This window comes from Neltuma alba, unplaced genomic scaffold (genome assembly GCF_004799145.2).
Source record: "Neltuma alba isolate B1F8T4 unplaced genomic scaffold, ASM479914v2 tig00000955_pilon, whole genome shotgun sequence".
Taxonomy (NCBI): Eukaryota; Viridiplantae; Streptophyta; class Magnoliopsida; order Fabales; family Fabaceae; genus Neltuma; species Neltuma alba.
In genome coordinates this window covers 1-27,759 of record NW_021632271.1, presented here as the reverse complement: position 1 = coordinate 27,759, position 27,759 = coordinate 1, and the positions used below count along the sequence as shown (strand labels likewise).

Below are 27,759 nucleotides of genomic sequence, written 5' to 3'. Positions count from 1 at the left end.
CAAGGTAGTCAAAAAAAGAATATTCTTTTATTCATTTCAATATTTTTGTATACAATTTAAATTACCAGTACATTTCCTTGCTAAATACAAAGATTATCTCATCCATCACATGATATAAACCTAACTAGTTACTTTTTCATACAGGGTAGATTTTGCTGGCTACTTTCTGTTGGATGCACCAACATTGCATAGCTTCTTGGACACTTTTTTTGTATGCTGTTTATGTTCACCCTTGGAGCATGGAATGATTTTTGCAGGATGACACTTTCATTGCTCCATTTTTTTGCATGCAACGTGTTGCATGGGGATGGTGCTGGAGATATCTCATTTGCTGCCTCACCACCAAATCCAGATGCTTCAGGTGCTTCTTCACCACTCGTACCAGATGGCAGAGATGATACCGGAGATGTCAAGCCTCTTGAATCACACAAATCATCAATACAAACATGCCATAATTGTCAGGCCTCCTTTTCTCTTTACAGTTCATATCCATCTTTGTAAACTGTGAGTGATCATAGATCTTTTCACAGTTATGAAATCATATATTCAGAGAGGGAAACATTAGAGGAAAGAAATGACTATGGATTAAGGTGACTTTTTCACTTTACAATTTACATCCATCTTTCTGAATCCTCTGTAGTAGCTGTGACTGATAGAAGGGTAGTACATATCGGGGCCACTTATCTTTTTCCCTTAATTCTCTCTGGATACATTCGATGTCATTCTTATAATTGAAGAAAACAGAAATCTTGAGTTGAGAATCAGAATAGAGATTCTTAAATAGACAATATATAAAAGATAAGACAAATTAGTAAATAAGATATGCATGAAAGTATCACACCAAAAAAAAAATGATACATATGAAAGTGTAAGAGGAGGATCTCACTCATAAAAAATTGCAAATTTGCTAACATGCACTCTAATGATTGATTCAGTGAATTTGGAGTACTTTTTGGGAAACTTTTAAATGTATGGTCAAAGATGTTTCAAACTTAACATTATTGCATTGATAGCTGTAAATATCCCTACCAAGAGGGAAAGGGACAACGTTGTGGGGAGCATGTTAATTTGGGGGAAATGAAGGGCACGAATGCTGTTGATTTGACTGTTCCTTAATCATGCTAGTTGCATTTTGTTATTAATTAACAAAGAAATTGAAGACATTGTAAAGTGAGATCATATGCGCTGTATGGAAAATGAAATGCTTCTTCATATGTAAATAAATAGAGTCTAATCACCTACATTTACTTATGGACCCACTTGAATTAGGTAGACGCAAGCATTAGAATTTTGGATTATCTGTTGAGCATATGAACTTCGAGGTCCACCAAATATATACACATCTGTTGATCATATGAACTCCGAGGTCCACCAAATATATACACAAGTATGTATAAAATATATAATGATTAAATCATTAACTGTTTTCCAATGGAATATATTCAGAATATAGAAGGCAATTGAAGACGAAAATCCAGAAAATCTCAAATGAGTTTATCATTATCTGGGACTTTTTAATCTAAAACTGGGGGAAAACAGCATGTTCTATTGTTAAGACCTGAGAAACTTACCACTTGGTGTAGCGGCAGGAGTTTCAGACACTGCACAAAAGGGGAAAAACAGCAATTTAGATCTTGTATGAGTCTAGAAATGCAGAAAACACCAGATCAAAATCATAGAAATTAAATCAAGTGGGGCCATGACATGAAACACCAATATCTAGAAAAAAAATATAGCTGCCTCAAGTTCAATAATTAAATCTAACCCTGCAATATTTTATTCACCAAAGTTTCATTGTCTCACTACTTGAACGGCGTTCAAGGTCAAAAACACAAACTACTTGATCGGCGTCAATAAATTCCACTAATTGCGCGGTGTTTATTATCAATGTCAACTTTAGAGGAAAGGGGTCAGAAATCCAGATCAATGCGTTCAAACGGTCAAATTAACAGCAGAACAGCCAAAGGCCTTTCTCCGATACGCAAAAAATTGAAAAGCTTCTTTCAAAAGAAAAACAGTACTAAAACACTGTAAACACAAGGATAGTTTCCCCAATTCGGATTATTCCCCATTCGAAGTAAAAAGAATATGCAAAGATGAATCACATTTTTCTGTGTCATTATCACAAGATCAGAAAGCAAAGAAACAAAATCAGGGACCCAAAAAAAAAACAGAGCACGATTAAGCAGAAGAAAAGAAGAATTGCTTACATGCACAGTTAGCAGCGGAAGGAGCAGAGACTTTGCAAGCAGCAGGAACAGTAACGGCCTTGGTAACATTTAACACAATGCCCAACTGATCACTGCTTCTGAAGGCCTCACAGAGGCAACCAGCGTCGGTCTTAAGCTCAGTCTTCAAGCCAGAGCAGCAATTTCCCTCAGGCTTGTTGACGGTGCTTCCATTGGAGACGAAGGAAAGACAATCGGCCATGGTTAAGACGAGGTTTGAACAATCCACTGACGGCGCCTGAGCATCGCTAGCAGAATCGGAAGAAACCGCAAAGATAGCGAGAACGCAAAGAATCAAAGAAACTTTCGATAAGAAGAAAGTGAATCAATGGCCGAGAAGAAAGAGGCGTGAGAAAGGAAATGGAGTGAAGAGGTTCGGTGTGTGAGAACGTGGGAATGGGAGGCCGTATATCGCATAGATTGAAATGACGTCACCTTCATTTACGTAAACGGCGTCGTTTCCGTGATGAGCACTCGGTGCTCAGCAGTATGCTGAGCACCGAATGCGAACGCCCATATTTACCCTTTTTCTATCTGGGGGAAGCATGCCCACCTTTCACTCTCACTCTAGAATTTGAATTGAACCTGCATCTTCCCTGTCACAAGAGGAGCAAAAGGGTCATTGAGGCGTATGAAGTATTAGCGATTCTGCCGTGGCTTTTCAAAAGCAATTTTGATGCACCTGAGTTTTTATGAAACCCCACGCGATTTGATGTTTTAATCTAGCAAGCACAACAACGAAGTGGGAAGGAGGGGAATGCATTCACTTAGTTTTTTCTCCAATTTCCTTCACTTACTATCTATAATGATTAATTTTTAACATATTATAATAATTATTATAATGTTAATTGAACAGTACATACATCACTTGGGTAGATCTTTATTAAAATATATTATAATTCCTGTTCATTTTTTTATCCTCTGCACTCTGATTATGATAATATTTATATATAGGTTAAATATGTTTATATTATTTAATATTATAATAGTATTGTTATAATATATTAAACATAAAACACTGGACGTTTATCTAATGGGAGAGATAGGAAGTGGAGGAAAGTAGAAAAGAAGTTAAGTGGAGACATTTCTCTTCACGAATCAAGATTTGAATTTTTCCTAGGAGCGGTATTCATATTTAGTGTCCGACAATGTCTTGAATAGAATTGATTTCATCATTAAATTTGATCTTATTTTGATTTTGGTCTATGAAATTTGTAACGAATGATTTTGGTTCTTGAAATCTTATTTAAGAACCCAAAAATGCTATTTTAAGGACAAAAATCTTTTAGCACACTATAATAATGTCAAATTTTAAACCTACATGTCTAAATGTGCTACTCAGTACTGACTCATAAAAATAGTTTTTGATTCTCTCAAACAAGTGATCATTTTCACTTCGATCTCAAATATGAAATCGAAACTCCATTTATATTGGAGACAAGCTCCAAGGAGGCAATAGACCTCGTGAACCATAATTAAAACATTGCTACCAATAGACTCTCTCTAGACAAAAATCTAAAAGTGGTCTATCTATAAAAAGATATTAATAAAAATGGAAAGCCATTTGAGACCGCCTCCAAGTGAACACTGCCAGAACCGAAGGAATTTATTATTGGTTAAAAGATTTGTCCTTTTAGCTGCAGCTCCTCCAATTCTTCTGTCCACATATTTCATGATTAATTGAATCTAGAGAGATTTGAATTTTGATTAGTTAAAAACGAACACACTAAACTAAATATTTTCTCTTCCCTTTCTTTCCGTGCAGCATTGGATTTTAAAGGAACGCAAAGAACAAAGTTGGAAACTCAAATACTTGAAAAACCTCATGGTTAGGACTATCCTCTCATGTTTGCTAGTCCCTATGAAAATTTAGGTGCAAAAAATAGCTTTATGCAAACAAAGATAACATACATTGATAACAACATAACTTTCACCGACACCCAAAGAGTCAAACGACATCAAACTGACATGTCCTAAAAAGTTCCTTGGGTTCTAATCACAGGGATATGCACACTTATGCTATATCCTGTTGACAGTGAGATCAGATTAGAAGTTGATACGATCGACCATAGTGCATTCAACATCCTAGTTTTTAGATTGCTGGATAAAAAATAAAAAAAAAAGATTAGAGTGCTGGATGCGCTAAGAAAAAAAAATCAAGGGTGGTGGATACACCTTTATCCTCTTTTTTTTTTTGCATGGTTTTTTTTCCTATGCTCTTGATGCATATATGCTTCTTGGTTTAATGAACCTAATTTTTTTCTCGCTGCTAAAGGATCTTACCTGCAAAAGCTGTATATTAGCATCCAAGTTGGAAGAAATTTTACGAAACCATTTCCATGGTTTAACCATGTCTCATGCGTCAAGTCATCAACTATGAATCCCTATTGTTTTAAGTGCTCCTTGGACAACAGAGGCAATCAAATTTAGCTTTGCCTACGTATAGCTCTCACAGGAAGAGGCACATAGAAATTAAAATATGCATAATAGAGTTATAATCCACTAATACGTATATATATGTAGCAGAACAAGAATTACAATCTCGGACGGTTATGTTTAGATCATGTGCTACGTACATATATAATTACACGTCAACTTAAAGAAAATGTGGAGCCGCAAGCCTGAGCTCTAAATCAGGTTCTAGGCTGTGAAGAGCGCATTTTGGTGAAGAGGCAGACCAATTAAGCACTGAATGATAACTTGAAAGGCACCGAGAGAGACAAATCCTTTTGCCATTGCTGTGGCTGCTGCAACTGACATCGATATTCATAGTCTCAGAAGCCCCAGCAGCTTCAATGGGCTTAGAAAAGCGCGAATATTTTACTGGTTCGACTCTGTTATTATTTTGTCCATCCATCTGCCGCAACATATATATAATCAACACAAATTCTGAACTTAGCTATAAAAAAGCGAATGGTGAAGAAGCAATGAAGTACTCACATCAAGAAGCGTTTGATAGCGCTTTCTTTTATTCGCGTGATTCTGACGGAGGAAATGTTTCTGTGCATGGCTGGCCACTTGGGTTGGTGTTCTTGTTGTCACATAATTCTTAGAGATGCCTCTCCAGTCACCCTTCCCCAGCTTCTTCAGCCCTATCAGAAATATCCGGTGCTCCTCCGCCGTCCATGGCACTCCTGATGATGATGACCACAATTACACAGAATCATTATATTATACAGATGGGTGTGTGTGTGTGTGTGTACGCTCTGTATATGCTGTGCTTTGCATTTTATTCTTCACCTTTATTCTTCATCTCCTGGGTTCTTCCGGCTGAATAAGAATCAGACATTTTGTGATCTGAATTGTCCTTGGGTTCAAGCGGGGAACGTGAGGAGGAGGAAGATGAAGAGGACGATGCGGTAGACATGAAGGTTTTCTGGGAAGACGGCAAGCAGTCCACGCTGAAACTTCTTTTGATGCCATAACTGTAATTAGTAGGTGAAGACGAAGGAGGAGGAGGAAGATCAAATTGCACTCCAAAGATCTTGAGGCCACCATCAAAGCCAATTCTCTGAATAATATTACAAGTCCTTGAATTGTGGCCAAGGTTTCCACAATACGAGCATTTCCTGCCCATTTTCTCTGATCGATTAATACTCAGAGAATGAAAAGCCAGATCAGATATGCAGACGAACAAGTCACACACAAATCTCTATCGAGTCGTTTCTGGTGGCAGTATATATACAGAGAGACACACACACACGCAAACAAATAAACAAACATGTTAACGAAGGAAGTGCGGTAAAAGGGTGCAATCAGGAAAGGCAATAAAGTAGAAAGAAAATGATCAGAACGTAGTTTTCCATTTGTATTATTCCTACCCAAGGTTTTGCCTACAACAACAACTTAGAATACAAAAAGAAAGCCAACTCCTGTCTCTCAAATATAATTAAACCCCCCTCTTTAATTATTTTTTACAAAAAGTTTATCTTTAATATCTCGCACCCATATATAATTCTAAGTGCAAAGTGAAGGCATGCCAGGTTTTCCACCAAATATATTCTCCATCCCATGCCTTATAGGCTGTATGTATTCAATTTATTATTTACCACTGTTTCCCCCTTTTTTCCGAGTAACCAGTTAAGTTTTCCCATATGTATATACGTAAAAATATTTGAAATACTCCTCCCGTCCTTAATATAAGACCCATTTAACTAATTTAATTAGATTAAGGAAGTTAGGTAAGTTAGTTGATTATAAGAAATGTGATACATTTTTCCTAAAACACCATAATCATCTTTCTCAGTACATTCTCTCCATCTTCTACTTGATCATGGTTGAGAGAGTATTTATAGGGATAATTTAGAGAAAATTAATAAATATGAGAAATGAGTCTTATATTTAATACCAAAACCAACTCAATAATTAGGTCCTATATTAAAGGACCAGATGAGTACATCTAATTACCAAACTCAAGTTTTCCCCTCTCTTCGAATATATGTTACCGAAGAAACAATCAATCAGGATAAGATCATGTATATATATATATATGTGTTTCTTCTTGTTGGCAGCACTAGAATCCTTGGAGAAGTATGTCTTGGTCTTTTTTTATTCTTCTAAATTGTTTGTTGTATTCACCTTTTTAACACAAATACTCTTAAGTAGTCCTGGACAAAAAAAATTATATAAATTATCGGCAAATTTAATGGCACTAGTTAAATTAGCCAAATTTCTTGATTTCTGTTAAGTGCATGGTTATAGGGGGTCCAGTACATAGGACGAGAGGGAATAATTAGTAGAAAATTTAGTTTAGGCAACACGCATAACTGAAGAAACGGTTGTTGAGGGACTGCGAAATCCACCAAAAATGTTTTAAATGAAGTGGGTAGGCGAAAGGTGTTGAATAAAGGATATGGAAAGAGAAATCTCACTGCGATTTTGCATCAAGGAGGCACTTAATGGTGATAAACCACCATCATTAGTTTGACGTTAATTTGGTGACTAATGTTAAATCATTTTGATTAATGGCAGTTTATGTATTTTAGACCCTAATAACAAAATCTTGCACTCTGATTTCTTGTCTTTTTGTCTCTTCATCACCCCTACTGCTTTTAGTCTTTTACCCTGTGACCAGTGCCATCCACTTGACGGGGAAGGCCAAAGTTTCAAAAACAGGATCATATAAATATAATAATCATATAATTTTTCAAAATAATTAAATTTTAGTGCAATGCCTGCCAAGTTAACTTTTTTTTTTTAATTTGGTTTCACTATAAACAATACTTTTACGTCTTACAAGATGAAATTCTTTTCATGTATTTACCTCATGCCAACTAAAAGGATGTCTACACGTTTTTCTTTGCCTCTATTTTTTTTATTGGTTAATGTTTCTTGTGACGAGAGATTATATCATAATTATATATATATATGAACATGATGAGATGACTTTAGTTGCAACTGCGTTGTCATTTAAAGGCTGAAGACCAATGGGCAGAGATAGATTAGAATTAGGTACGCATGATTAGCCTTTATTAACTTAACTCAGATCACTAAGTTACGAAATCTTTATTATTTAGCCCAAAAGCCAAATCATGCTGTCCTTTTCTTGTGTTTGTGCATATCTTTCCATAATTCACTCATAGTCTCCTGCACTGTTCGATTCCAACCATTGTGATTTGTGACCATTGACGATACACTGTTGAAAAGTTACATTAACTTAACCTATTCAAGTTCAAGTTGACGATTATAATTAGCAAAGTTTTAGAAAGAAAAAAGCGGGTTGGAGTGCCCCTTTTAGATTTGCAACTCCAAAAAATGGTACTTACTAAAACACCAGTATTGACTTCAGCTTTTTTTTAGCTTTTTACCATATTGATTTAAAAATAAAAAAATCATTTTTTTTTCTTTTTAACTACTCTAATATTCTATTGTTTGTTAAGTTTTCTGGCTGATGTGTATGAAAATATGGAATTAAAAACATTTGTTTATCACGACTACCTCTTATGGGAGGTGCAAAGCGTGAGCCGTCATATGATTGATGACGTCATTGCTTTGCAAAATTAAAATCCAATAATTAACCCACTTAACCCAGAATGAGTTATTTTCTACTTCACATAAAAATAAATAAAAAAAAGGTTTATGCAAGATAAAGCGCTTCCATCGACAATCGACAAAGTAATTTTCAAAAAGAAAAAAGGAGGAAAAAGGATTTCGTCATTAAACAAGTTTAATCAGGGGGTAAAATGCACAAAGCATGCGTTTTGGAATATGCAGTTTTGTGAAACCCGGCGGCGTATTCTGGTTTTCGTGTAATTTACAATTACAATTCCGAATCCATATTTACGTCAGCATTTCTTTTCATTTCTTTTTCAATGTTGGAAAGTGAGTGGATTCCTCAGCGTCACTCACCATTGTTTTTTTCTTACATGTGTTGATTTCTAATTATTTTAAGAGAAATCACCCCCCCCGGTGGAAGATATATTTAGAAATTTGATGATAGGCCGTATAAATAGGACTAAAGTTTGTAAATTTAAGTTTGAATCAAACTTGAGTTTGCAAACGTAATTAAAAGGGGAACGAATGCTTGGAGTTGTTCGTGTGTTAACTGAGGTTTTGAGGGGGAAGCACATGCATTAGATGAAGCAGAGGAATGGATCACAGAAAATGCGGCTGGTTTTGAGTTATTACCTGCAATTCTTAATATAATAATTAGTTTAATTTTTAACTTGATCTTAAATATAAGACTCTAATTTATTTTGTCTCTCATATTTATTTATTTTTTAAGAGTAATCTTTATAATAATTACACATACATGTTAAAAGTTTCATCAAATGATAGTTTTAGCTAACATTAATGAGAGTATTTTAAGAAAAATAATACTTATTTATTATAAACAACTAACTTAACAAACTTTCTTAATCTACTCAAATTAGTTAATTAATTCTTATATTAAGAATCAAATGTAATATGTTTGGACTTGCGAAACTAGAGATAGATCACGCAAATCCTTAATTAATTTAATTCATTAATTAATAATTACTCTTCGTCATGTTGCATTTTTCTGATGGCAGCTGCCCCAAATCACAGCATACATTATATCACAGTGCATTTCCAAGCTTCCTAATTGGGTGGCTGAGAACATAAGTTCATGCACTTTAACTTACTTTTATTATTATACCCTCGTCGCCTTTATGCTGCTTTCCAGTGCTCCTCCGACTTTGAACGACCTTCATTTGCTTAATGTTTCATCTTTCTTTAAAATCGTCCTTCAAAGAACCCAGATTCATATATATTCACATATATATATATCTCATAATTTTTTCTGCGTATGACATGGCAGAGTCGTCAACATCTAAGCATACAGCGCAGACCGAAAAACCTTTTGAGAGTTGGGCATAATGCACTGACGTCTGACAATCCGAGTTTTAACTTTTAGGTAATAATACATTATTTCATAAAATGATCATAAAAAGCAATTTGTTACCCATGCGCTTCACATTCAATAATAATTAAGTGATTAATACCAATAGGCGTTGATTTTAGTGGAAGGACACTTGGCTACTTAAATACGAGATTTTTAGTACAAATTCATATAAATATAAAAAAAATTTGTTAACCTAAAGTCTAAACTCTAAAAAAAAAAATATGTGTTTTAAAAACCTACACCGTTTTTTGTACAAAAAAGTTTAGATGAATTGGGTTCGTAGGCTTACTAAGATCAAGACATGCCTCTAAGCTTATAAAATATTTACAAATTACCCACCAACAAGACTCTCATATTAATAATGGGATTTGAATTCATGATTTTGTAAGTTATGAGTTAGTTTCTTACTAAGTGGATCAATTCTTATTGGTTGAAAACCGATAACCTGATAATACTTGACTCTTGCTAATATATGACATCCTATGTGTTCCAAATATTTGTTCGTTTTTTTCATCTGCAACAAAAACCTGTGTTTTCCTGCCATCACACAGAGCAAAACCAATAAATGAAAAGAGGGCCAAGGCTTTGGTCAGCTTGGGCTGGGCGAAATCCAATGAGGCCCACCAAAAACCGACAGAGGCGTCCCGGCGGGGCAAGCCGATCCCTGATTCAATGTCTTCACCGCAACAGCTGCATCCTGATCAAACGTTTGCATAAGGGTGCAAATATGAGTCGCATGCTCCAGAATCAAGGTTCCTCGTTGTTTCTTCTAGTTAATCAGCAGCAAATAGCCGAATATATATATAGTTAAAAAAATTGACCTCGATATATATATATAGAGAGAGAGAGAGAGTTAAATCTGATAAGAATATTCCACCTATATACTACCTTCAGTCTCTAATGTAAGAGCTAGTTTGACTTTTATTTTGATCCTAAATATAATATTTCAGTACATTTTGTCCTTCATATTTATCTATTTTTTTAAAAATAGTCATTAAATGTTAGTCATAGCTAATATACTTGATATTTTAAAGAAGATAACATCTATTTATTACAAACAATTAACTTAATTAATTTTTTTATTCTATTCAAATTAATCAACTAGCTTTTATAGCAAAGGACCAAGACAGTATTATGTTTTTATGTAATAATATGATGTCCTATATTAAGATGTTAGATTTAAATGTTATGGGATTTAACCAAAAGAACCCAGCAATACAAGAAGTATAAACCGGGCCTGCCAGGCAACAACATTCGAAACAGCAACAAGAAAACAGGTACGGTATAAAGTGGCAAAAGCTAGCCCACGTCTTCATCAACATCAGGTGATATTTAGATAGAAACTAAATTATAATTTTAAAAATATTTGTGTGATATACAAAATAAATATATGAAGGAGTTATCTCGTTTTACAAAAAAAAATGCTTTTCAAAAACACTTCTTCATGTTACCAAACAACCCTCAAATGGGAGATAGCCAATAGGAGCAACGTGATCAAATATTCCTTCCACAATTGTATAGGTATTTTTTTTCCTCGATATTTTTTTAATACTTTATTTTATACTTGTTATAAGAATTCATCAACTAATTCTCACATATTAATAAGAACAGTTAAAAGCATGAAAATTTGTCATAAAATTTGATTTTTAATATTGTCCTCATCAACTATATTAAATTTTTTGATCATGTGTTCATTTATATTTTCTTATTACCCTCATTAAATATGAATAGACGAAAACAGACTTAATCTTATTAAAATGATAAAAAATCTTATATAAAAAAAGCTAGAATTTTTTTGGGGAAAATGACAATAAAATACCACTTGAATTCTAAAAGGACAAATAAGGGACCTGAATAAGCAAAATGACAAATAAGGCACTGGGTACCAATCTGGAATTCATATTTTCGGCCAAAAGACCAAAACGCCCTGATGAATGCGGGAAGACCGAAAGCTGAAAGTGAGAGAAAGGAGAGAGGAAGACCGACGCAGTGAGAGAAAGGAGAGAGGAAGACCGACGCTGATGAAATGCGGGAAGAAGGAAAGAAGAATGTTGGAAATGCTATTATCTTACTCCTTCGCATCACCATTCTGTAGAGATTGTTGATTTTGGTTGTGGGAAAGAGGATTTGTAGTGAGAGAGGGAGTGAACCGAAGCGGAAATCAGCAAGCAATTACGTAACGTAACTGCTGTGATATGCCTGCTGGTTTTTGGTAAATCCCATTACGTGAATGGTAAATTTCACTATACATGTAGTTAATTATGAATTTTACAAAATACATATTGTGATTTACAACTTTTGTAGTGAAAGTGACTACTTTGTTAATGGGTTTTGCAACCTGTTTTCAGGAGATAAACAACTTGTTTGTAAAAACTAATAAAAGTGACAACTTTTGTAGTCACGTTGAATTAACTGGTTGCAAAAGCCATTTAAGAAGTGGTCATTTTCACTATAAAAGTTGTAAATATCACTGTGTATTTTGTAAAATTCAGCGTCAAATTTTATTGATTTTTAGAAACAAGTTGCTCATCCCCTGAAAAGAGGTTGCAAAACTCATTTAAGAAGTGGTCATTTTCACTATAAAAGTTGTAAATATCACTGTGTGTTTTGTAAAATTCAGCATCAAATTTTATTGATTTTTAGAAACAAGTTGCTCATCCCCTGAAAAGAGGTTGCAAAACTCATTTAAGAAGTGGTAATTTTCACTACAAAAGTTGTAAATATCACTGTGTGTTTTGTAAAATTTAGCATGGAATTTTATTGGTTTTTAGAAACAAGTTGCTCATCCCCTGAAAAGAGGTTGCAAAACTCATTTAAGAAGTGGTAATTTTCACTACAAAAGTTATAAATATCACTCTATGTTTTGTAAAATTCAGCATGGAATTTTATTGGTTTTTAGAAACAAGTTGCCAATTCCTTGAAAAGAGGTTGCAAAACTCATTTAAGAAGTAGTAATTTTCACTACGAAAGTTGTAAATCTCACTATGTGTTTTGTCAAATTTAGTAGGAAATTTTATTAGTTTTTAGAAACAAGCTGCCCATCCCTGAAAACAAGTTACAAAACCCATTGAATAAGTGGTCATTTTTACTACGGAAGTTGTAAATCCCACAATACGTTTTGTCAAATTTAGCGTGAAATTTTATTAGTTTTTACAAACAAGTTGTTTATCTCCTGAAAACAGGTTGCAAAACCCATTAACAAAGTAGTCACTTTCACTACGAAAGTTATAAATCACAATATGTATTTTGTAAAATTCATAATTAACTACATGTATAGTGAAATTTACCATTCACGTAATGGGATTTACCAAAAACCAGCAGGCATATCACAGCAGTTACGTTACGTAATTGCTTGCTGATTTCCGCTTCGGTTCACTCCCTCTCTCACTACAAATCCTCTTTCCCACAACCAAAATCAACAATCTCTACAGAATGGTGATGCGAAGGAGTAAGATAATAGCATTTCCAACATTCTTCTTTCCTTCTTCCCGCATTTCATCAGCGTCGGTCTTCCTCTCTCCTTTCTCTCACTGCGTCGGTCTTCCTCTCTCCTTTCTCTCACTTTCAGCTTTCGGTCTTCACGCATTCATCAGGGCGTTTTTGTCTTTTGGCCGAAAATATTAATTCCAGATTGGTTCCCAGTGACCTCCTTGTCATTTTGCTTATTCAGGTCCCTTATTTGTCCTTTTAGAATTCAAGTGGTATTTTATTGTCATTTTCCCATTTTTTTGGTATGGAATAGCTCCTATAATATGAATTAGAGGGAGTAGTACATTGATGCTGTGATGGAAGTCAAAATTTGATTGAAAACCGATTCCCGAGCGCTGGAAGTGCCCGTTATGCAGCTGATCACATTACGATGCGAATCGATGGAGTCAATTCGAATGAACCAAGTAGTATAGTGTCAATTCAAAAAAGAGTGTGTACTATAATACTATTATTAAATATGGCCAAGTGTTGATAATTTGGTTATCAGGTGTTGGGAAATAGGAAAAACGGCAGAGAGGCATGTGAAAACCGAAAGGAAGAGTAGGTGGGACGTTGATTGGAAGCAGCGAAGGTTGAGATTTACAAGTTCGAGGTGCATGTTCCCCCGCCCATACATGTTCTGCTTTTATTTTCTCCTCCACTATAAATTCAAACCTCTGAACTGCAAACATTGAAGTTGAGGTTCTCTGCCCAAACACCAACCTACCTCGTGCTCTTTCACATCTCAAGGATTTCTGGACTAATAATTTCCTCTCTGATTCTCATTCTCAAACTGCCTTTCACTTCAATTTTTCCAAACCGGTGCTCTCTATATCTCCACGAACTGATAGTGATAGATAATGCCAGTAATATTTTAATACCGTTTGGTCGTTGAAGGAGCAAGAAACGAAGGCCATCCAGCAAACACACGCACGCACACGCAGAGGCATGTCAGAGAAATCTGGGGGGAAAACAAGATGTTGCTTTGAAACAATTAAAGGCGGCAGCCAGGAGGTTTTTTTTTTTTGTGGGGGGGGGGGGGAGGAAGAGAAAGTATGAAAAGTGACAGAGGTTGGGTTGCTGCGGTATCCAGATACAGCCATACATGCAAGCTGGACATTTTCTGTCGCCTCGCGAAACTTTGTGTGGAAGCAACACTGCTCCTAAATACCACTCTTATTAATTATCTTATTATTATTATGAATCTCTCCAGTTACAAAAATGTGCGTGGGGAAATATGTGCAGGTCCCACGGGGGGTTTGGTGGGGTCCACGTGAAGTGGGGGAGGATAATCCTGCAAAGTGAAGTATGGATCACGCGAAGAGGGGGTTGCTTCGGGGCTGCTCACATGATCCGCCCACATTCATCCCCTTTTCAACGATTGCGACTCCTCTTCTCCCCTTCCGCCCCCTCCCTTTCTCCCTTTTTCCATCCTTATCCCACTCCTCGATTCATCATAATCACAATATGTTTAGTATGGTGTTAGCAGCAGCAGCCCATCACATCCTGTATATATCATCACACTTTTAATCTTGGTCCACCTCTCCTTCCTTCTATTTATATATAAATATACTGGTGCATCCCATAAAGATCTACCAACTGAAGCGCATTGGAAATGCCACATCCATTTTCTTCTCTCTCTCTCTCATGTGATTATTTATATTGGTGTTGAGGGGGGAAAAAGCTAAATCCACGTTCTGGTTATGCACCAACACTTATGCATGTGAAGAATATTAAGAATCCTTTTCCTTTTTAATCAGAGCTGAGAGACTAATTATTAGAAACAACGAATTTGTCCCTTCTGCTTTTCCCCATATCAATGGCCTTTCTAAACAGGGAATTAGTGAGCCAAGACAAATTGTTGAAAAGAAATTAAAGTAAACAACATACTGGTGCACTTCCGGTGTTCGCTCAGTTCAAATTATTGCTCAAAAATAAATTAATTAGAAAAGAAATGCGGCCTCAAAAGAATGGCCTTCCGCTTATCTTTTATATAATCCATCCCAGCGAATCTGCCCTTTCTCAAACTGGAAGAAAGACAAAGGCAGCTCTGCGCTTATTTCACACAAGAAAAAGGTTATATGCTGCAAAATGCAATATTGGCACGTATTTTCACTTCAAATCTCATGTCTATCAAGTTTGAGAATGTGTGATTATCAGTATAGAAAATCATTTAGGCTAGTCAAAATTTTAATGTAGTTTAGTTTGAGTATACGATGATGATGGCTTGTAAGAAAAATAAATTATTTAAAATGGTGTGTTAGTTGTCAAGAGCCGGATTTTCCTCAAATAGCAAGAGCGAATGGCCCAATGGTTCATAATAAATTGCTAAAAGCTGATTAAAGGACAGACAAACTTGGTCCTCGGTGGCGTTAATGAAACAGAAACGTCCAGGGCATATGGGTCCAAAACGAAACATACGCATATGCCCAAAGATAAATTCACACACTTGCTCATGCGATGCGTCCGTATGATCGTTCTTCTCCTTTCTCTTCCTCCTCAGTTCCTTCTTCTTCTTCTTCTTCTGCATGCTTGAACTCCACGCGGGCCAGAGTCATCCATGGCATCATCGGAAGCTCGCCCTCAGGGTCTAACACCAGAAGAATTCGCAGAGCTTGAACCCATCATCCAAAAATACCACATATTCGAGCCTTCTCCCAACACATGCACTTCCATTATAACCCAACGAATCGAGGGTCCTGCCTGCCGAGTCTGGCCTCTGGTTCGGAGCTTCGAGAATCCTCAGAAGTACAAGCACTTCATCAAGAGCTGCAACATGCAGGGCGACGGCGGCGTTGGCAGCATCCGAGAGGTCACCGTGGTCTCCGGCCTTCCGGCGTCGACGAGCACCGAAAGGCTGGAGATTTTGGACGACAGCAAGCACATACTCAGCTTTAGGGTTGTCGGCGGCGAGCATCGGCTCAGGAATTACCGGTCCGTCACGTCGGTGAATGAGTTCGAGAAGGAGGGGAAGGTATATACGATCGTGTTGGAGTCGTATGTCGTGGACATACCGGAGGGAAATACCGGAGAAGATACAAAGATGTTTGTGGACACAGTGGTAAAGCTCAACCTGCAGAAACTTGGGATCGTGGCCATGGCCACACCGCTTCCTCAAGATTAGACAGTGCAATCTGATCCATCGGTCATCGTGCTTGACCTCATCGGGGGCCCGTAATGATTGCAGCTGCAATTTCCTGTTCATTTTTCTTTCCCCAGGATAATATAATTACATGTTATATATAGATTATAGGAGTTCGGTTAGACACTTAGTATTAATATAATTTGTAAATTTTATTAAATTAGGTGATTAGTTTGCGGGGACAACTCCAGTTCGTCGTCCTGGGCTTCACGATTTTTATAAAATAACTTAGTGGCCACGACTTCTTTTCGTTTTTTTAATTCAATAGATAATTGGTTGATGTTTATCTAACCAAGAATAATAAGCATAGGTTATTATATTGATTGAAGTTCCTTACAGTGGAATGGGTCCTAAAAAGCTATATAATGCAGGCTTCCCCATCTCTGCAGGAAGCATTTCTTTAACAGTCGTCTTCTTCTCCGTCTTTTGTTTGGGGGGGGGGGGGGGGGACCAGGGCCAGCTTTGAATTCGCAGTCCGCCCTCTGCACAGCTAGAAATTAATTCACATATGAATATTAAATACTTGAGAGGCGAAGAAAGAGAAACATGTGGACTAAGGGGCATGCGCATAAATTAAATAACGACAAAGGCTGCACCTGGGTTTTCATGGTGGGAAGTTCGTGCCTCCGTGTACTCAAATATGGAGAAGTAGTTTGGAAATACAAGTGACGATTTAGATTGGACTTCAATCTTTCGAGGAAGTTAGAACAGAGAGAGTTTATAATTTTGATACGAAGATTGAATGTCAATGAGCTAAGAAAAATGATGTGTTCAGTTAAAAGTAGTATAAATGATCAAATGAAGACAAATTGAGAAAAGAGATAGATGTTAAATGAAGAAAAATTGGAGGTAGCATGGGTGGCTGTCCACCTTCCGGCGGACTGTGATCCCAAACACAGCGAGTGGTGGTGCTGGAGTCTGGGGAGATCAGTGGGATCAAAAACCTGTTGGTACGGCCGAAATGTCGACCCTGAAATCAAAGGCGAGCTCAACAAAAGTGAACAATCTTGTGAACAAACATGTGAATCTGAAACACTCCTCTCTCTCTCTCTCAGACACATATTGCGGCTTGCAATTTAACACACTCCTTCACAGATGCTTCACAGGCAGAGATCACTGTGTGATGTATTCACATTAACCACCAGTGAATGGGCCACTCGAGATTCTAGGCATTAGGATGCTCTTTTGATCCGAACCGAGCTGAAAAGGGCCGTATGACCCACATTGGTTGGGCTCAAAGCCAACCATAAACCGTTTCTCCAAAAGCAAGGCCCACAAGACAGCGGAGGAATCAGGCTTGAAATTTAAGAGCGATGGGCACTACTCTGACACGTGGCTCTAGATGATGGCTTGTTAGTCCAATACCATAAAGAAAGATCCATACCCTTGAATACTACTTCTTGTTCTTGATATAAGACTTAGTTGACCAATTTAGAAAGATTTAAAAAAATTAGTTAAATTAATTATTTATAATAAATAGATGTTATTTTTTCTATAATACTTTTTCAATTATGTGTATTAGTTAAAACTGCTATTCGATAGAATTTTTCACATATACAATTATTATAAGAATTACTTTAAAAATGAATAAATTTAAAAAAAAATAAATTATAGTTTTAAATTAAAAATTAAAATAATTTTTATATTAAGAATGAGGGCTAATAAATAAGATTGGCTTGTATCATTTGATGGGGTCCGGGGATCCAGTTAACATCAAAGTAGTTCACCAGACCATAAAAAGTCCAAACTCAATACGCCCCTCCTGTAGGCCATTTTGGGGAAAGAAACTCTAGCATTTAAATCAGGTATAAAAATTAAATTTATTTACTTGTCAGTATTTTGAATCCAATTCAATAATATAATTTGTGCACCAATATTCAGGCATAATTATTGCCCACAAAAGTCATGTGCTGTCTGTACTACCGTACTCAACTTCTAATTCACACATATTCAATAAGTTAATTAAAATAATTATTTTTAAAAATATATATATATTACTACTCTCAGTCCTTAATATAAGATCTTATTTGATTTTTATTTTGGTCCTAAATACAAGATCTGAATTCACTTTATCTCTCATATTTATGTATTTTTTTAAGATAGTCCTCATAATAATGGTAATTATAGCCAATACACTTAATCAGTAAGGATATTTTAAGAAATATAACATATATTTATTACAAATAACTAACTTAATTTCTTTTTTTAATCTTTTCAAATTAGTCAACTAACTCTTATAATTAAAACCAGAAGTAGTATTTTTTTAGAAGTTCAAAACTTGATATTCGATGTTAAATTTAATTACTAAACTAGCTCAGTTTTTCTTATACATGGAAGGTTCGAATTTTGAACCAGCTCCTAATTTCTGCCTACTTATACCAACTGAGCAAATTTTAAGAAAGTTTCTGAGTTTTCTTTCTTTCTTTTTTTTCCCCCTTTGACTTCGATGATTGAAAGCCCCCTCCGCCGAAGGAGAGGTGGGACCCGTTTGCCCGCCCTTCACACACAAAACCGCTCCGTTTGATCTTTATGGATATAAAGCCCATTTGAAAAGGTGTGGAATGCCATTTGAATTTAGAAATTATTGGTAAGTGACATAACTGAGTTTTCTTTCAACAAAAAAGAGTTAGGCCCCCATAAGATTTTTCTGAAAAAGTAATCTACAAATACTAATTCAGATAATTATAAATCTAGAAGCATCAATTAAAGATAAGATATTTAAGTTTTAATGAAACCTCGTGCTTGCAGACCTTTTTTTTTTTTAAGTAGAAACTGAATACCATTAACTCAAGTAAAGCAAAAAAAAAAGAGAAGGTACAAAAGCACGAAAGATTTACAACTTATAATTTAGTAATCATTAAATTGATGTTTTGAGAGATTTTGTCTCCTTCCTTTACCAAGCATCATTCAACTATTTTTTTTAATGAAATTCAATCTACTCATATTTTATTTAAGAATAAACTCAAATGTGGTAACCAAAAAAAAAAAAAAGAATAAACTCAGATGCACTGAATATATTCTCAATCAAACTTGTTCATCAAAAGTAAAAAAACATGACCAGCCGATTTTTTAAAATACCAGTTTTCCGGTTAAAAAAGGCATCTAAAGCTCTAGCAAGATCTCTCTGGCCATTAAAAAGGCGGGGAAAAGTTTTAATGAGATCTCACGGGAAAGACTATACATGACGGTTGAAAGCTGAAAGATGACGCCAGGATATGAACAGAACCTGATGCTTCTGTTTCCACACTGAGGATTGGGAAGAGAGATGGAGCCATCGTACTTAACCACTATACACATCACATTACTTAGCCACACCACCCGATCGGATCATACGGCAAACAGAGCAGGCGTAGGTTCTGTAGCCTGCCATCAAAATTCAAAACCCCCCATCACATCTTAAATATAACAGACACATGGTTGATTTATAAATAATAAAAAAATTAGTTAAATTAATTATTTATAATTAATTTATATTAATTTTTCTACAACACTTTATTTAATTATTCTTGACAAAACTCCTTTTATATCGAGAAAAAAGACAGAAAAATACTACTTAAACTTTATAATCTCCAAATGGTATGTTAAATTTGAAAAATCCTAATTTGGTCTCAAATTGAGATTATTATGTGAAAAGAAAAAACCAAATTGCCCTTTATTTTAAATATTATTTTTAAAATATCACAACCCCTACTGGCCGGCCGGTCACAGGAGCTCCGTCGGTCGGAAAATTTTGTTTTGAAAATTTTTACAATTTTAATATAATGGTTAACAACTTTTGTAATGCTATTAACAATTTCAGTATAGCAATTAACAACAGGTTTTCTAGAAAATTCAATAAATTCCGGTGACCGGAAACAATTTTTTTGAAAATTTTTACAACTTCAATATAACCATTAACAACTTTTGCAATGCTATTAACACCTTTATTATATCAGTTAACAACAGATTTTTTGAAAAATTCAACAATTGGTTGCCGGAGCTCCGGCGGAGGAAAACAATTTTTTTGAAAATTTTTACAACTTCAGTATAACGGTTAATAACTTTTATAATCTTATTAACAATTTCAGTATAGCGATTAACAACAGATTTTTCAAAAAAAATCAAAAAGTGGCATTTTTCAAATTTAACATACCATTTGAGAATTATGAAGTTTAAGTAACATTTTTCTGTCTTTTTCCCTTTATACTATGTCTCAGAAGTGCTTTAGAAAAAAATTCATAAATTTAAAAAATAAAATAAATTCAGATATTATATTTAAAATCAAAACAAATACTTTAATTAGTTATTGCCTTCCATTTCTAATATAAGAACTACTTGGATTTAAATTTAATCTTAAATACAGTACTTTAATAATCTTTTTCTCTCAAATTATAATATTTTGTCCAAAATATTCTTATTAAAAAATAGTTTTAATATACATAATTAAATAAGATGTTTAATAAAATTAAGATATATTTGTTATAAATAATTAACTTATTTAATTTTTTAAATATCTTTCCTTCCAAAAATTTTGTCGTCATTTTTTAGCTTTGCTTACGTCAGCGTCTTGATCCCTCTGTGTTTGGCCACTCCCGAGAAAAGTACACTGAGAGTGTTTGCCTTTTATCTCTCCTTTCACATATCAATTGCCTTGCGCTTTTAGTTGTTACGCCCTGAAGAAAAAGCACTGGACATTTTAACCCCATTCACTCATCTTTCTCATCACACTACCTTATTGTATTTTCAAAAACAGGCTACAAAAGCAAGGGGCTTTGTCTGAAAAATGTTTCTGGGAGCCCCTGCCACAAACAGAAGTTGCAACAGAGAGAATCCAGATATTTTGATTGCGATGATTGCAGAGCAGCAGATAATAGGAGGTGGTGATGGAGGACAAAAGACATGAGAGAGATGGCCCAGTAAAGCCTGCAACACAAATGAGTGGCCTTGCACCACAGGGCGTTGTGTTTTCTCCTTCCCCCCACTCTCCTTCCCTTCTTGTTTCTTTCTTTTATTATTACCTCTTCCATTGCCCTTGTTTGTCTCTATCTCTCTGTCTCTATTCGTAGTACCTTTTCTCTCTTTCTCCCTCGGCCCTTTAATTGAACAAACAAACACCCTTCTTCCCATTGCATTTAGAATAGTCTTTTTTGTAGCTAGATCAGTACGTGCTCTGGGTTTAATGGGGTCCGAAAATAAGATCCTTGTTTTTTGGGTCTTGGCTTCTTGAGGGGAATGAAAAGCATGCAAAGAAACCAACCAACGCACTTGTGGTATTGGCCTTCTTGGTTTAACATGTTTACTTGTGGTTGGTTTCCTCTCTTGTTTCAAAACAAATAGCTTAGTTCTTTGCTGCTGCTTTTTTGGTTATAGCTATTAAAACTTTTTCGGGGGATGAATTTGACAACCTTGTTACTAAAAAACCAGAGGGATGAATTTGACAACCTTGTTACTAAAAAACCAGACTTTTCTAATTTCTTTTTTTCATGTTTTGTTAATAGGTTCTCTCTGGACAACTGCATATGCTGGCAATCAGCTGTGAAATATTTGCAAGGCTTGGGTTTGCCTGGCTTAGGGGAAGGTAGGTTGTGAACTTGTTCTCACGTGCGTCCTTTTGACCACGTACTCCTTCCTTTCCTCTCGTTGATAGTCGTCTCAACCCAGTCTTTCATCAATTTTCCACCTTTCGTGTTTCATTTTATTTCCAACATGGAACTTTGAAAAGATGTTCTGTTGATTTTGGACGCTGAAGTTATTTCTCATTTTATAGCGTTGATGGGATTTGATACATTGTTATAGTAAGCTAGCATGCATTTTCTAGGAGAGAGTAAAGAAAACACTCCTTAGAATTCAAACAGAGTGATGGAGAATGATATGTTTGGTGCTCCAATGGATACGGCTGGCCGAAGTTACGCTGTCTTAGATGAAACACCAAATGCACTCATTCAGGGCTATTCATTTGACCAAACCCGCATCATGAATGGAATTTCAATGCTCGCTGGAATGCAAGGTGAACTCATAAGTAGTCTCCAATTGGATGTTCCTCTAATGAATCCTGCCTGCATTGCTCATCCTAATTCCTTGGTTCCATCCCAAGGGAAGAACATTGTAGCTGATGCCTCACTTGGAAACCCATGTCCCCGAAACAACAGTGTGTTTCAAGATCAACGAGCTGGAGGCACAATCTCTCCTGCTTCCCCAGCTGCCACTCCTGCTGCAAGATTTGGTCTTGAAGAGAGCCTAGAAAAATCAGCAGCTTTGACTCCTTCAGTCTGTTCATTGGAGGCATTGGCACCATATATGTTGAGCAACTGGCAGGATAATTCAGACACTTTGCTTCCAACTTCTGGAGATCGTGGGTATGATACTAGGTTCCTGACCTATTCGTCCGCAGCGAACCTGGATCCAAACGGATGGACATCTTCAAATGCTGCAAACTTGACCCATCAGGGTTATGATTACCCAAATTTCAGGAATGAGCTCTCATTAAGTCTAGCGACCTCTCCCACCACAGGTCAGTGCTCAGAGGTGAGTTCTGATAGCTTGGAACAAGCCTCCTGTAGCAGTAAGGGGGTTTCTAGGAGTTTGGGTTCCAATAGACGTGTGAATTTTTCGCAAGCAATATTGGGGTCCGCATATCTTGCTGGGATTCAAGAAATACTTGCTCAAATTGCAAGGTATTCACTTGAAAATATAGAACAGATAAATTGTTCAGCTGGTTGCAGTAGAGCCAGAGCAGAAGGGAATATATCAACCTCAGCTCCTCCATTCAGGAGCATGACAGAGACAACAAATCACAATGCAGATTCTATGTTTGAAGCTCAAGCAAATTCTTCATTTGCAAGACACGATGCTGCTGAATCAAAGAAATCCCGGCTTCTGACACTTCTACAGCTGGTAAGATGGTACATTCTACGGTTACATCATTCGATCTTGATTCTTGACTTTCCTATTTCCAGAATCAAAATTCACAGAATAATAATTATGCTTGTTTTTAACACAGGTGGACAGTCGATATAATCAGTGTTTGGATGAGATACATACTGTTGTATCCGCATTTCATGCTGCTACAGAGTTGGACCCGCAAGTTCATACTCATTTTGCCCTTAAGACAATCTCTGTGCTGTACAAGGATTTGCGCGAGAGGATAAGCAATTATATCCTTTCCATGGGAGAAAGATTTAACAACTCCCGCTCAGAAGAAGAGAAGGAAAGGTCTACGGAAGCTTTATTCATCGAAAAGCACTGGGCCCTGCAGCAATTGAAAAGAAAAGGGCATCAGTTATGGAGGCCCCAAAGGGGCTTGCCAGAACGATCTGTCTCTGTCCTACGAGCCTGGATGTTTCAGAATTTCCTCCATCCGTGAGTTTTCTTGTTTATCACCTATCTCTAATGGTCACATTGCATATGGAGGCTGTGCTGTTTTGAATTTAATGTGATAAATTTCAGGTATCCAAAAGATGCAGAGAAGCAGTTACTTGCAGTAAAAAGTGGACTGACGAGAAGCCAGGTACACGTCTCGCAGGACTGAAACTCCCATTTAGTGGTTTAAGCTGTTTGGAAACTTTTATGATCTGAATCCTAATATATTTGGGTGGATGATGACAAGGTATCAAACTGGTTCATTAATGCTCGTGTGAGGCTGTGGAAACCTTTGATTGAGGAAATGCACGCTGAAATGAACAGAAGAAAGGCTCTTCGAAATGAAGAGGGCACGCAGAGCAGCCACAGAAGCAGCAGGGTACGCCTGGGCAATCAAAGATTTACTACCAATTCAAAGTAAAGAAAGTCGCATAACAATATGAAGAAAGTGGCCTTTTTTCGACACAGGAGCTGTGCATGATGCTCTGTGTAGTGGGGCGGGATGCAGTTGCAGAGTCTTTTTTGAAAAGTAGACTTCCACTCATGGTTGTCCAAGACCTGTATCAAACAGAAAGGAATATCAGTAAATAGCACTACATTCATAATTGCTTATTTTGGTTTAACTCTTTCTTTCTTTGGTCAATCTATTCTCGTCTGGGGTTAATTACGCTTTCTCGACCTCCTTGAAATTCGGAAACTCGTTTGCCCTGAAGACATGGTTTTGTATTCATGTTTCTACTCTGGCCAAAAAAAAGAAGTTTCATATTCATGGTTCCATAAAGCTCCTCAAAGGGGAAACTCGACTATCCGTTAAATTTCTTATATAGAATATAAATTTTCTATCCCATCCTTGAATTTTGACAAGTAGATGTCTTCTTTTTCATGACATTAAATACATAATATATAAATTTAGTACATCCTTGATTTATTTTTTAATATTAGGATTTGAGAAGTAAATTTGAGCTTTTCACAAACGGCTGGAGAAATCGTTAAGGGAGTCTCAAGTGCTGGCCCGTGCGATTTCATGTATTTCCCATCGGTACATTTTCATCCTCCCCAAGCGAGGACGAGTTTCGCCTTGGCAGTTTCTTATCTGTGGACGAAACATTGGCAATTGAAAATGGAATATCTTGCTAAATAAATCTTCGTAAATAGCTTGATTCGACATATTGAGATTTTCTATTGTCTACCAAGTCCTTGTCTCCTTGATTTGTCTTGCTCTTGTGGCGTCCACATCGAATCAAATAATGTGTTCGTTCAAACGTCAGATAGCAACTAAAGATGGCGACAATAGGCATATTAAAAAAGAATAAAGAAATTGCGTGCCGACACTGAAATTCCATCAATATGATCCGCGGGTGACAAGACAACAAAATAGCACAGGAATTACAGTGCTCTCCATGTTTGCTTTACAATTGTAAAATCAGAACTTCAATATTTTTATTTATCAGAAACAATAATCCAAAGCTTAAACCCCCACCTATTCAGACCTGTAAACTAAACGTATGGTTACAAATGAAAGAATGGCTTATCTGCTTTTTACTAAGCTCTTCCCAAGTCTCTTGCTTCGATTTTTAACTCCCCCTATCTACAATACTCTGCATCCACATAATACACCCAGCTCTCTAACCAGCCACAGAATTACACAAACTCATACAACAAACACGAGAAAGAGCAGCGAATCGGCAAGCTCATTCACCTACTTCTAGATTTCCACAGAAATTCGTGTTTTATGGGTTTCAATTTCAGACCCCTACTCTCCGGTGAATAAAGCTCGGGAGAAATCCATGATGGACTCAAGGGACTTCTTGGACTGACATTGGCTTGGATGGCCTGTACAAACCATATCCCATGAGAAAGTACTCTATTGGTATTAACATAGCATGAGGTTGTTCCTCTGTTACCATTGACCACATGCTTGTACCCGTAGTTCCACAGGAAAATCTCAAATCTCACACATTTCGTCAAGCACACGATCTCATCATAGATTAAGATGGAATGAAATTATTTCACACACCTCAACTAAGGCACTGAATCGACCGTCCAACTTTGAAGTCATATGGAGAGCATCAGCGTAAAATGGAGACATAACCGACAAAAATAGGGGATCGACACTGCAATTTCTCAATCCTTCACTTACATCGGATCTCCTGCGAGATGCCAATAGATATTTTAAGGACGTGTATTTTTAAGCTATAAGCATGCATTCTCCTATTCAAGATTTTGCTGAACTACAACCGATGCTGGCCATATTCATTTGGCAATATTATCAGTAAATTACCACCCATGCATGCTACAAAATATATTCGATTTCTGATCAGTGAACTTATGAATTGCTAAAATCTTGAAGACAAATGCACTCTCCCCCAGTTACCAACACTAAAAACAAAGATAGCAGTAGTCATTTTTCACCAGGAAGACAGCTGCTATTTTGATGTGGATCTTACCCATTGATAGCTTCAGGAATCTCCAAACATTCAAACTCTGCCTCTCATCCAGGACTGTCAAAAGAAATTCTAAAAAGAATCAGAGTGTTTTCAGCTTTCAATTACAGCTATCATTTATCACTTAGGCCCTCTATAACTAGCAGCTTTTATATGGTTAGAGAGAGCAAAGAATAATAGGACTAACTCTTCGGCAGGCTTGAACTATGTCTGACTCTGGTAATGGAGCACTCCCTCGAATTTCCTATCATCCCCGATTTAAAGTTTGTGACTTGAACTCACTTAAAACAGTGAAAACTGAATAATGCTTTTGGAAGCATAACCGTACCTTGCTAAAATACCGCTTCAGCAGTAACTCCTTTACCACTCCACACATGCCATAAAAGTAGAGCAACTTTGACATCACCTGAAAATATTAAAAAAAAAAATCAGCAAATATCAAGATATATTTATATAGATGGTTTTCTAGGTTTAGAAAAAGAACCGTTGTACAACCATTCTGCCAAGATGGTGCTTTACAAAGAGGAGAAACGAGTATCAACCAAGGACACGTTGTCTGTACTTCATCTATTATCAAGAGTTAGAAGGATCAGAGAAAAATCCCATTATTGAAACTTAAAGCCAATTCGAAAATAAAAAACTGAAGAGTATAACTTACAGCAAATAAGGTAAGACATAAGCCCCAGCAGTTACTCCCATACACATGACTGCACTAAGACTGTAGAGAGAGAGAGAGAGTCAGGTTGCCTTCCCAAGATGAAGGAAAGAAAAGATCAGCTCTCGGCACAGTTGCAAAAAGTTACAAAAACCATTGCTTTCGATCTATTCCAGAAGATGTTGCAGATATCAATATTGTAAAGGAAACCACAAAATAAGGAGCATATTTAATAATCATCTGAAGAGAGAGAAAACAATTACTAGTCAAGACTAAATGCACTCACCCAAAAAAATTCAGAACCTCAGCTATCTGATCAGCTAAGTCATCAACTGAAAGCACTGGATCAGTAGGATCAATTGCGGCAGCTCCCAACTGCAATAGTTCTCCAAAAAAAAACCAGAGAGAGAGATAAGAAACCAGATAACTTTTTTATAAAATGCAGAAATAAAGACATTTATATAATAGTGGAGAATTGGACACAAATATCAAGCAACTGAACACTTGAAGACATAAAGCAAGAGACCTCATGCCAGGAGGACTTATATGATATATGCAGAAATTGTGGAGCAGCAAGGAATACGCTTCGGGACAAAAACAGAACCCTGAAAGCAGGGAGACATCTGATAAAGCAAAGGTTAAATTGTTAGTTCGTCCACAAAAAACACTATGTCAAAAATCCACAAAACCTTTTAATAAAAGTCACGACAGAACATTCGTGTTTTAATGTTCCATGCGCAGATCGTTTTAAAGTAACCATAAACTTTCCAGTAAGCAAAACCCTGGATGAGATATTCAATATTATTTCTTTTCTAAAAAGAAAAAAGAAGAGAAAATAGAAGAATAAATGTTCAAATTTTGATACATAATGGCACAACTTTAATTACTCAAAGCTCACAGAATTTTTAAAACTCCAGTCATAGTTAATTATATTTGATGTGATAATGGCCCCAAATAAATCAGTTAGAGTAGTCTTTTCGTGAAAAAAATAAGAGGAAACCAAAGGGACTCAAATTATAACCCAAAATATGATGAACTTACAATTTAAAGCCAAATCAGGATACGTTATAAGTGCTGGCTTGTCCTGGTCTCCATAAACCGAAACACAGACGGAACCATGA

At 36.3% G+C, this 27,759-nt stretch overlaps 4 protein-coding genes and 1 pseudogene across 10 annotated transcripts; 2 read left to right on the top strand and 3 right to left on the bottom strand.

Annotated features, from left to right (window-relative positions):
- Window positions 1-5: 5 nt before the first annotated feature.
- On the bottom strand, window positions 6-2,535 carry LOC114749192 (non-specific lipid-transfer protein-like protein At5g64080; the record flags this gene model as incomplete). The annotated part of the gene is made up of 3 exons (XM_028937684.1): window positions 6-418; window positions 1,572-1,601; window positions 2,211-2,535. Coding segments are annotated over 3 exons (645 nt in total), but the record flags the coding sequence as incomplete, so codon positions are not given.
- A 2,289-nt stretch (window positions 2,536-4,824) lies between these two features.
- LOC114749150 (transcription factor KUA1-like) lies at window positions 4,825-5,894 on the bottom strand. Its single transcript, XM_028937644.1, has 3 exons — window positions 5,469-5,894; window positions 5,169-5,362; window positions 4,825-5,085 (listed from the first exon to the last, which is right to left on the bottom strand). The coding sequence occupies exons 1-3, from the start codon at window positions 5,803-5,805 to the stop codon at window positions 4,825-4,827; spliced, it is 792 nt and encodes a 263-aa protein (XP_028793477.1). The 5' UTR covers window positions 5,806-5,894.
- Window positions 5,895-15,487: 9,593 nt separating this feature from the next.
- LOC114749202 (abscisic acid receptor PYL2-like) lies at window positions 15,488-16,434 on the top strand. Its single transcript, XM_028937697.1, has one exon. It carries the CDS (start codon window positions 15,620-15,622, stop codon window positions 16,181-16,183), a length of 564 nt encoding a protein of 187 aa, XP_028793530.1. The 5' UTR covers window positions 15,488-15,619; the 3' UTR covers window positions 16,184-16,434.
- A 4,583-nt stretch (window positions 16,435-21,017) lies between these two features.
- LOC114749103 (homeobox protein ATH1) lies at window positions 21,018-24,162 on the top strand. 7 transcript variants are annotated; one of them, XM_028937589.1, is made up of 7 exons: window positions 21,018-21,450; window positions 21,679-21,758; window positions 22,068-22,187; window positions 22,275-23,074; window positions 23,181-23,539; window positions 23,627-23,687; window positions 23,787-24,162. In XM_028937589.1, exons 1-7 carry the CDS (start codon window positions 21,413-21,415, stop codon window positions 23,958-23,960), a joined length of 1,632 nt encoding a protein of 543 aa, XP_028793422.1. In that variant the 5' UTR covers window positions 21,018-21,412; the 3' UTR covers window positions 23,961-24,162. The 7 variants fall into 7 exon arrangements, with proteins under 7 accessions (XP_028793422.1, XP_028793415.1, XP_028793451.1 ...); XM_028937582.1 differs by having other exon boundaries at window positions 22,068-23,074; XM_028937618.1 differs by having other exon boundaries at window positions 21,018-21,485; window positions 21,999-23,074.
- A 1,072-nt stretch (window positions 24,163-25,234) lies between these two features.
- On the bottom strand, window positions 25,235-27,755 carry LOC114749142 (protein NDL2-like; annotated as a pseudogene).
- Window positions 27,756-27,759: the final 4 nt, after the last annotated feature.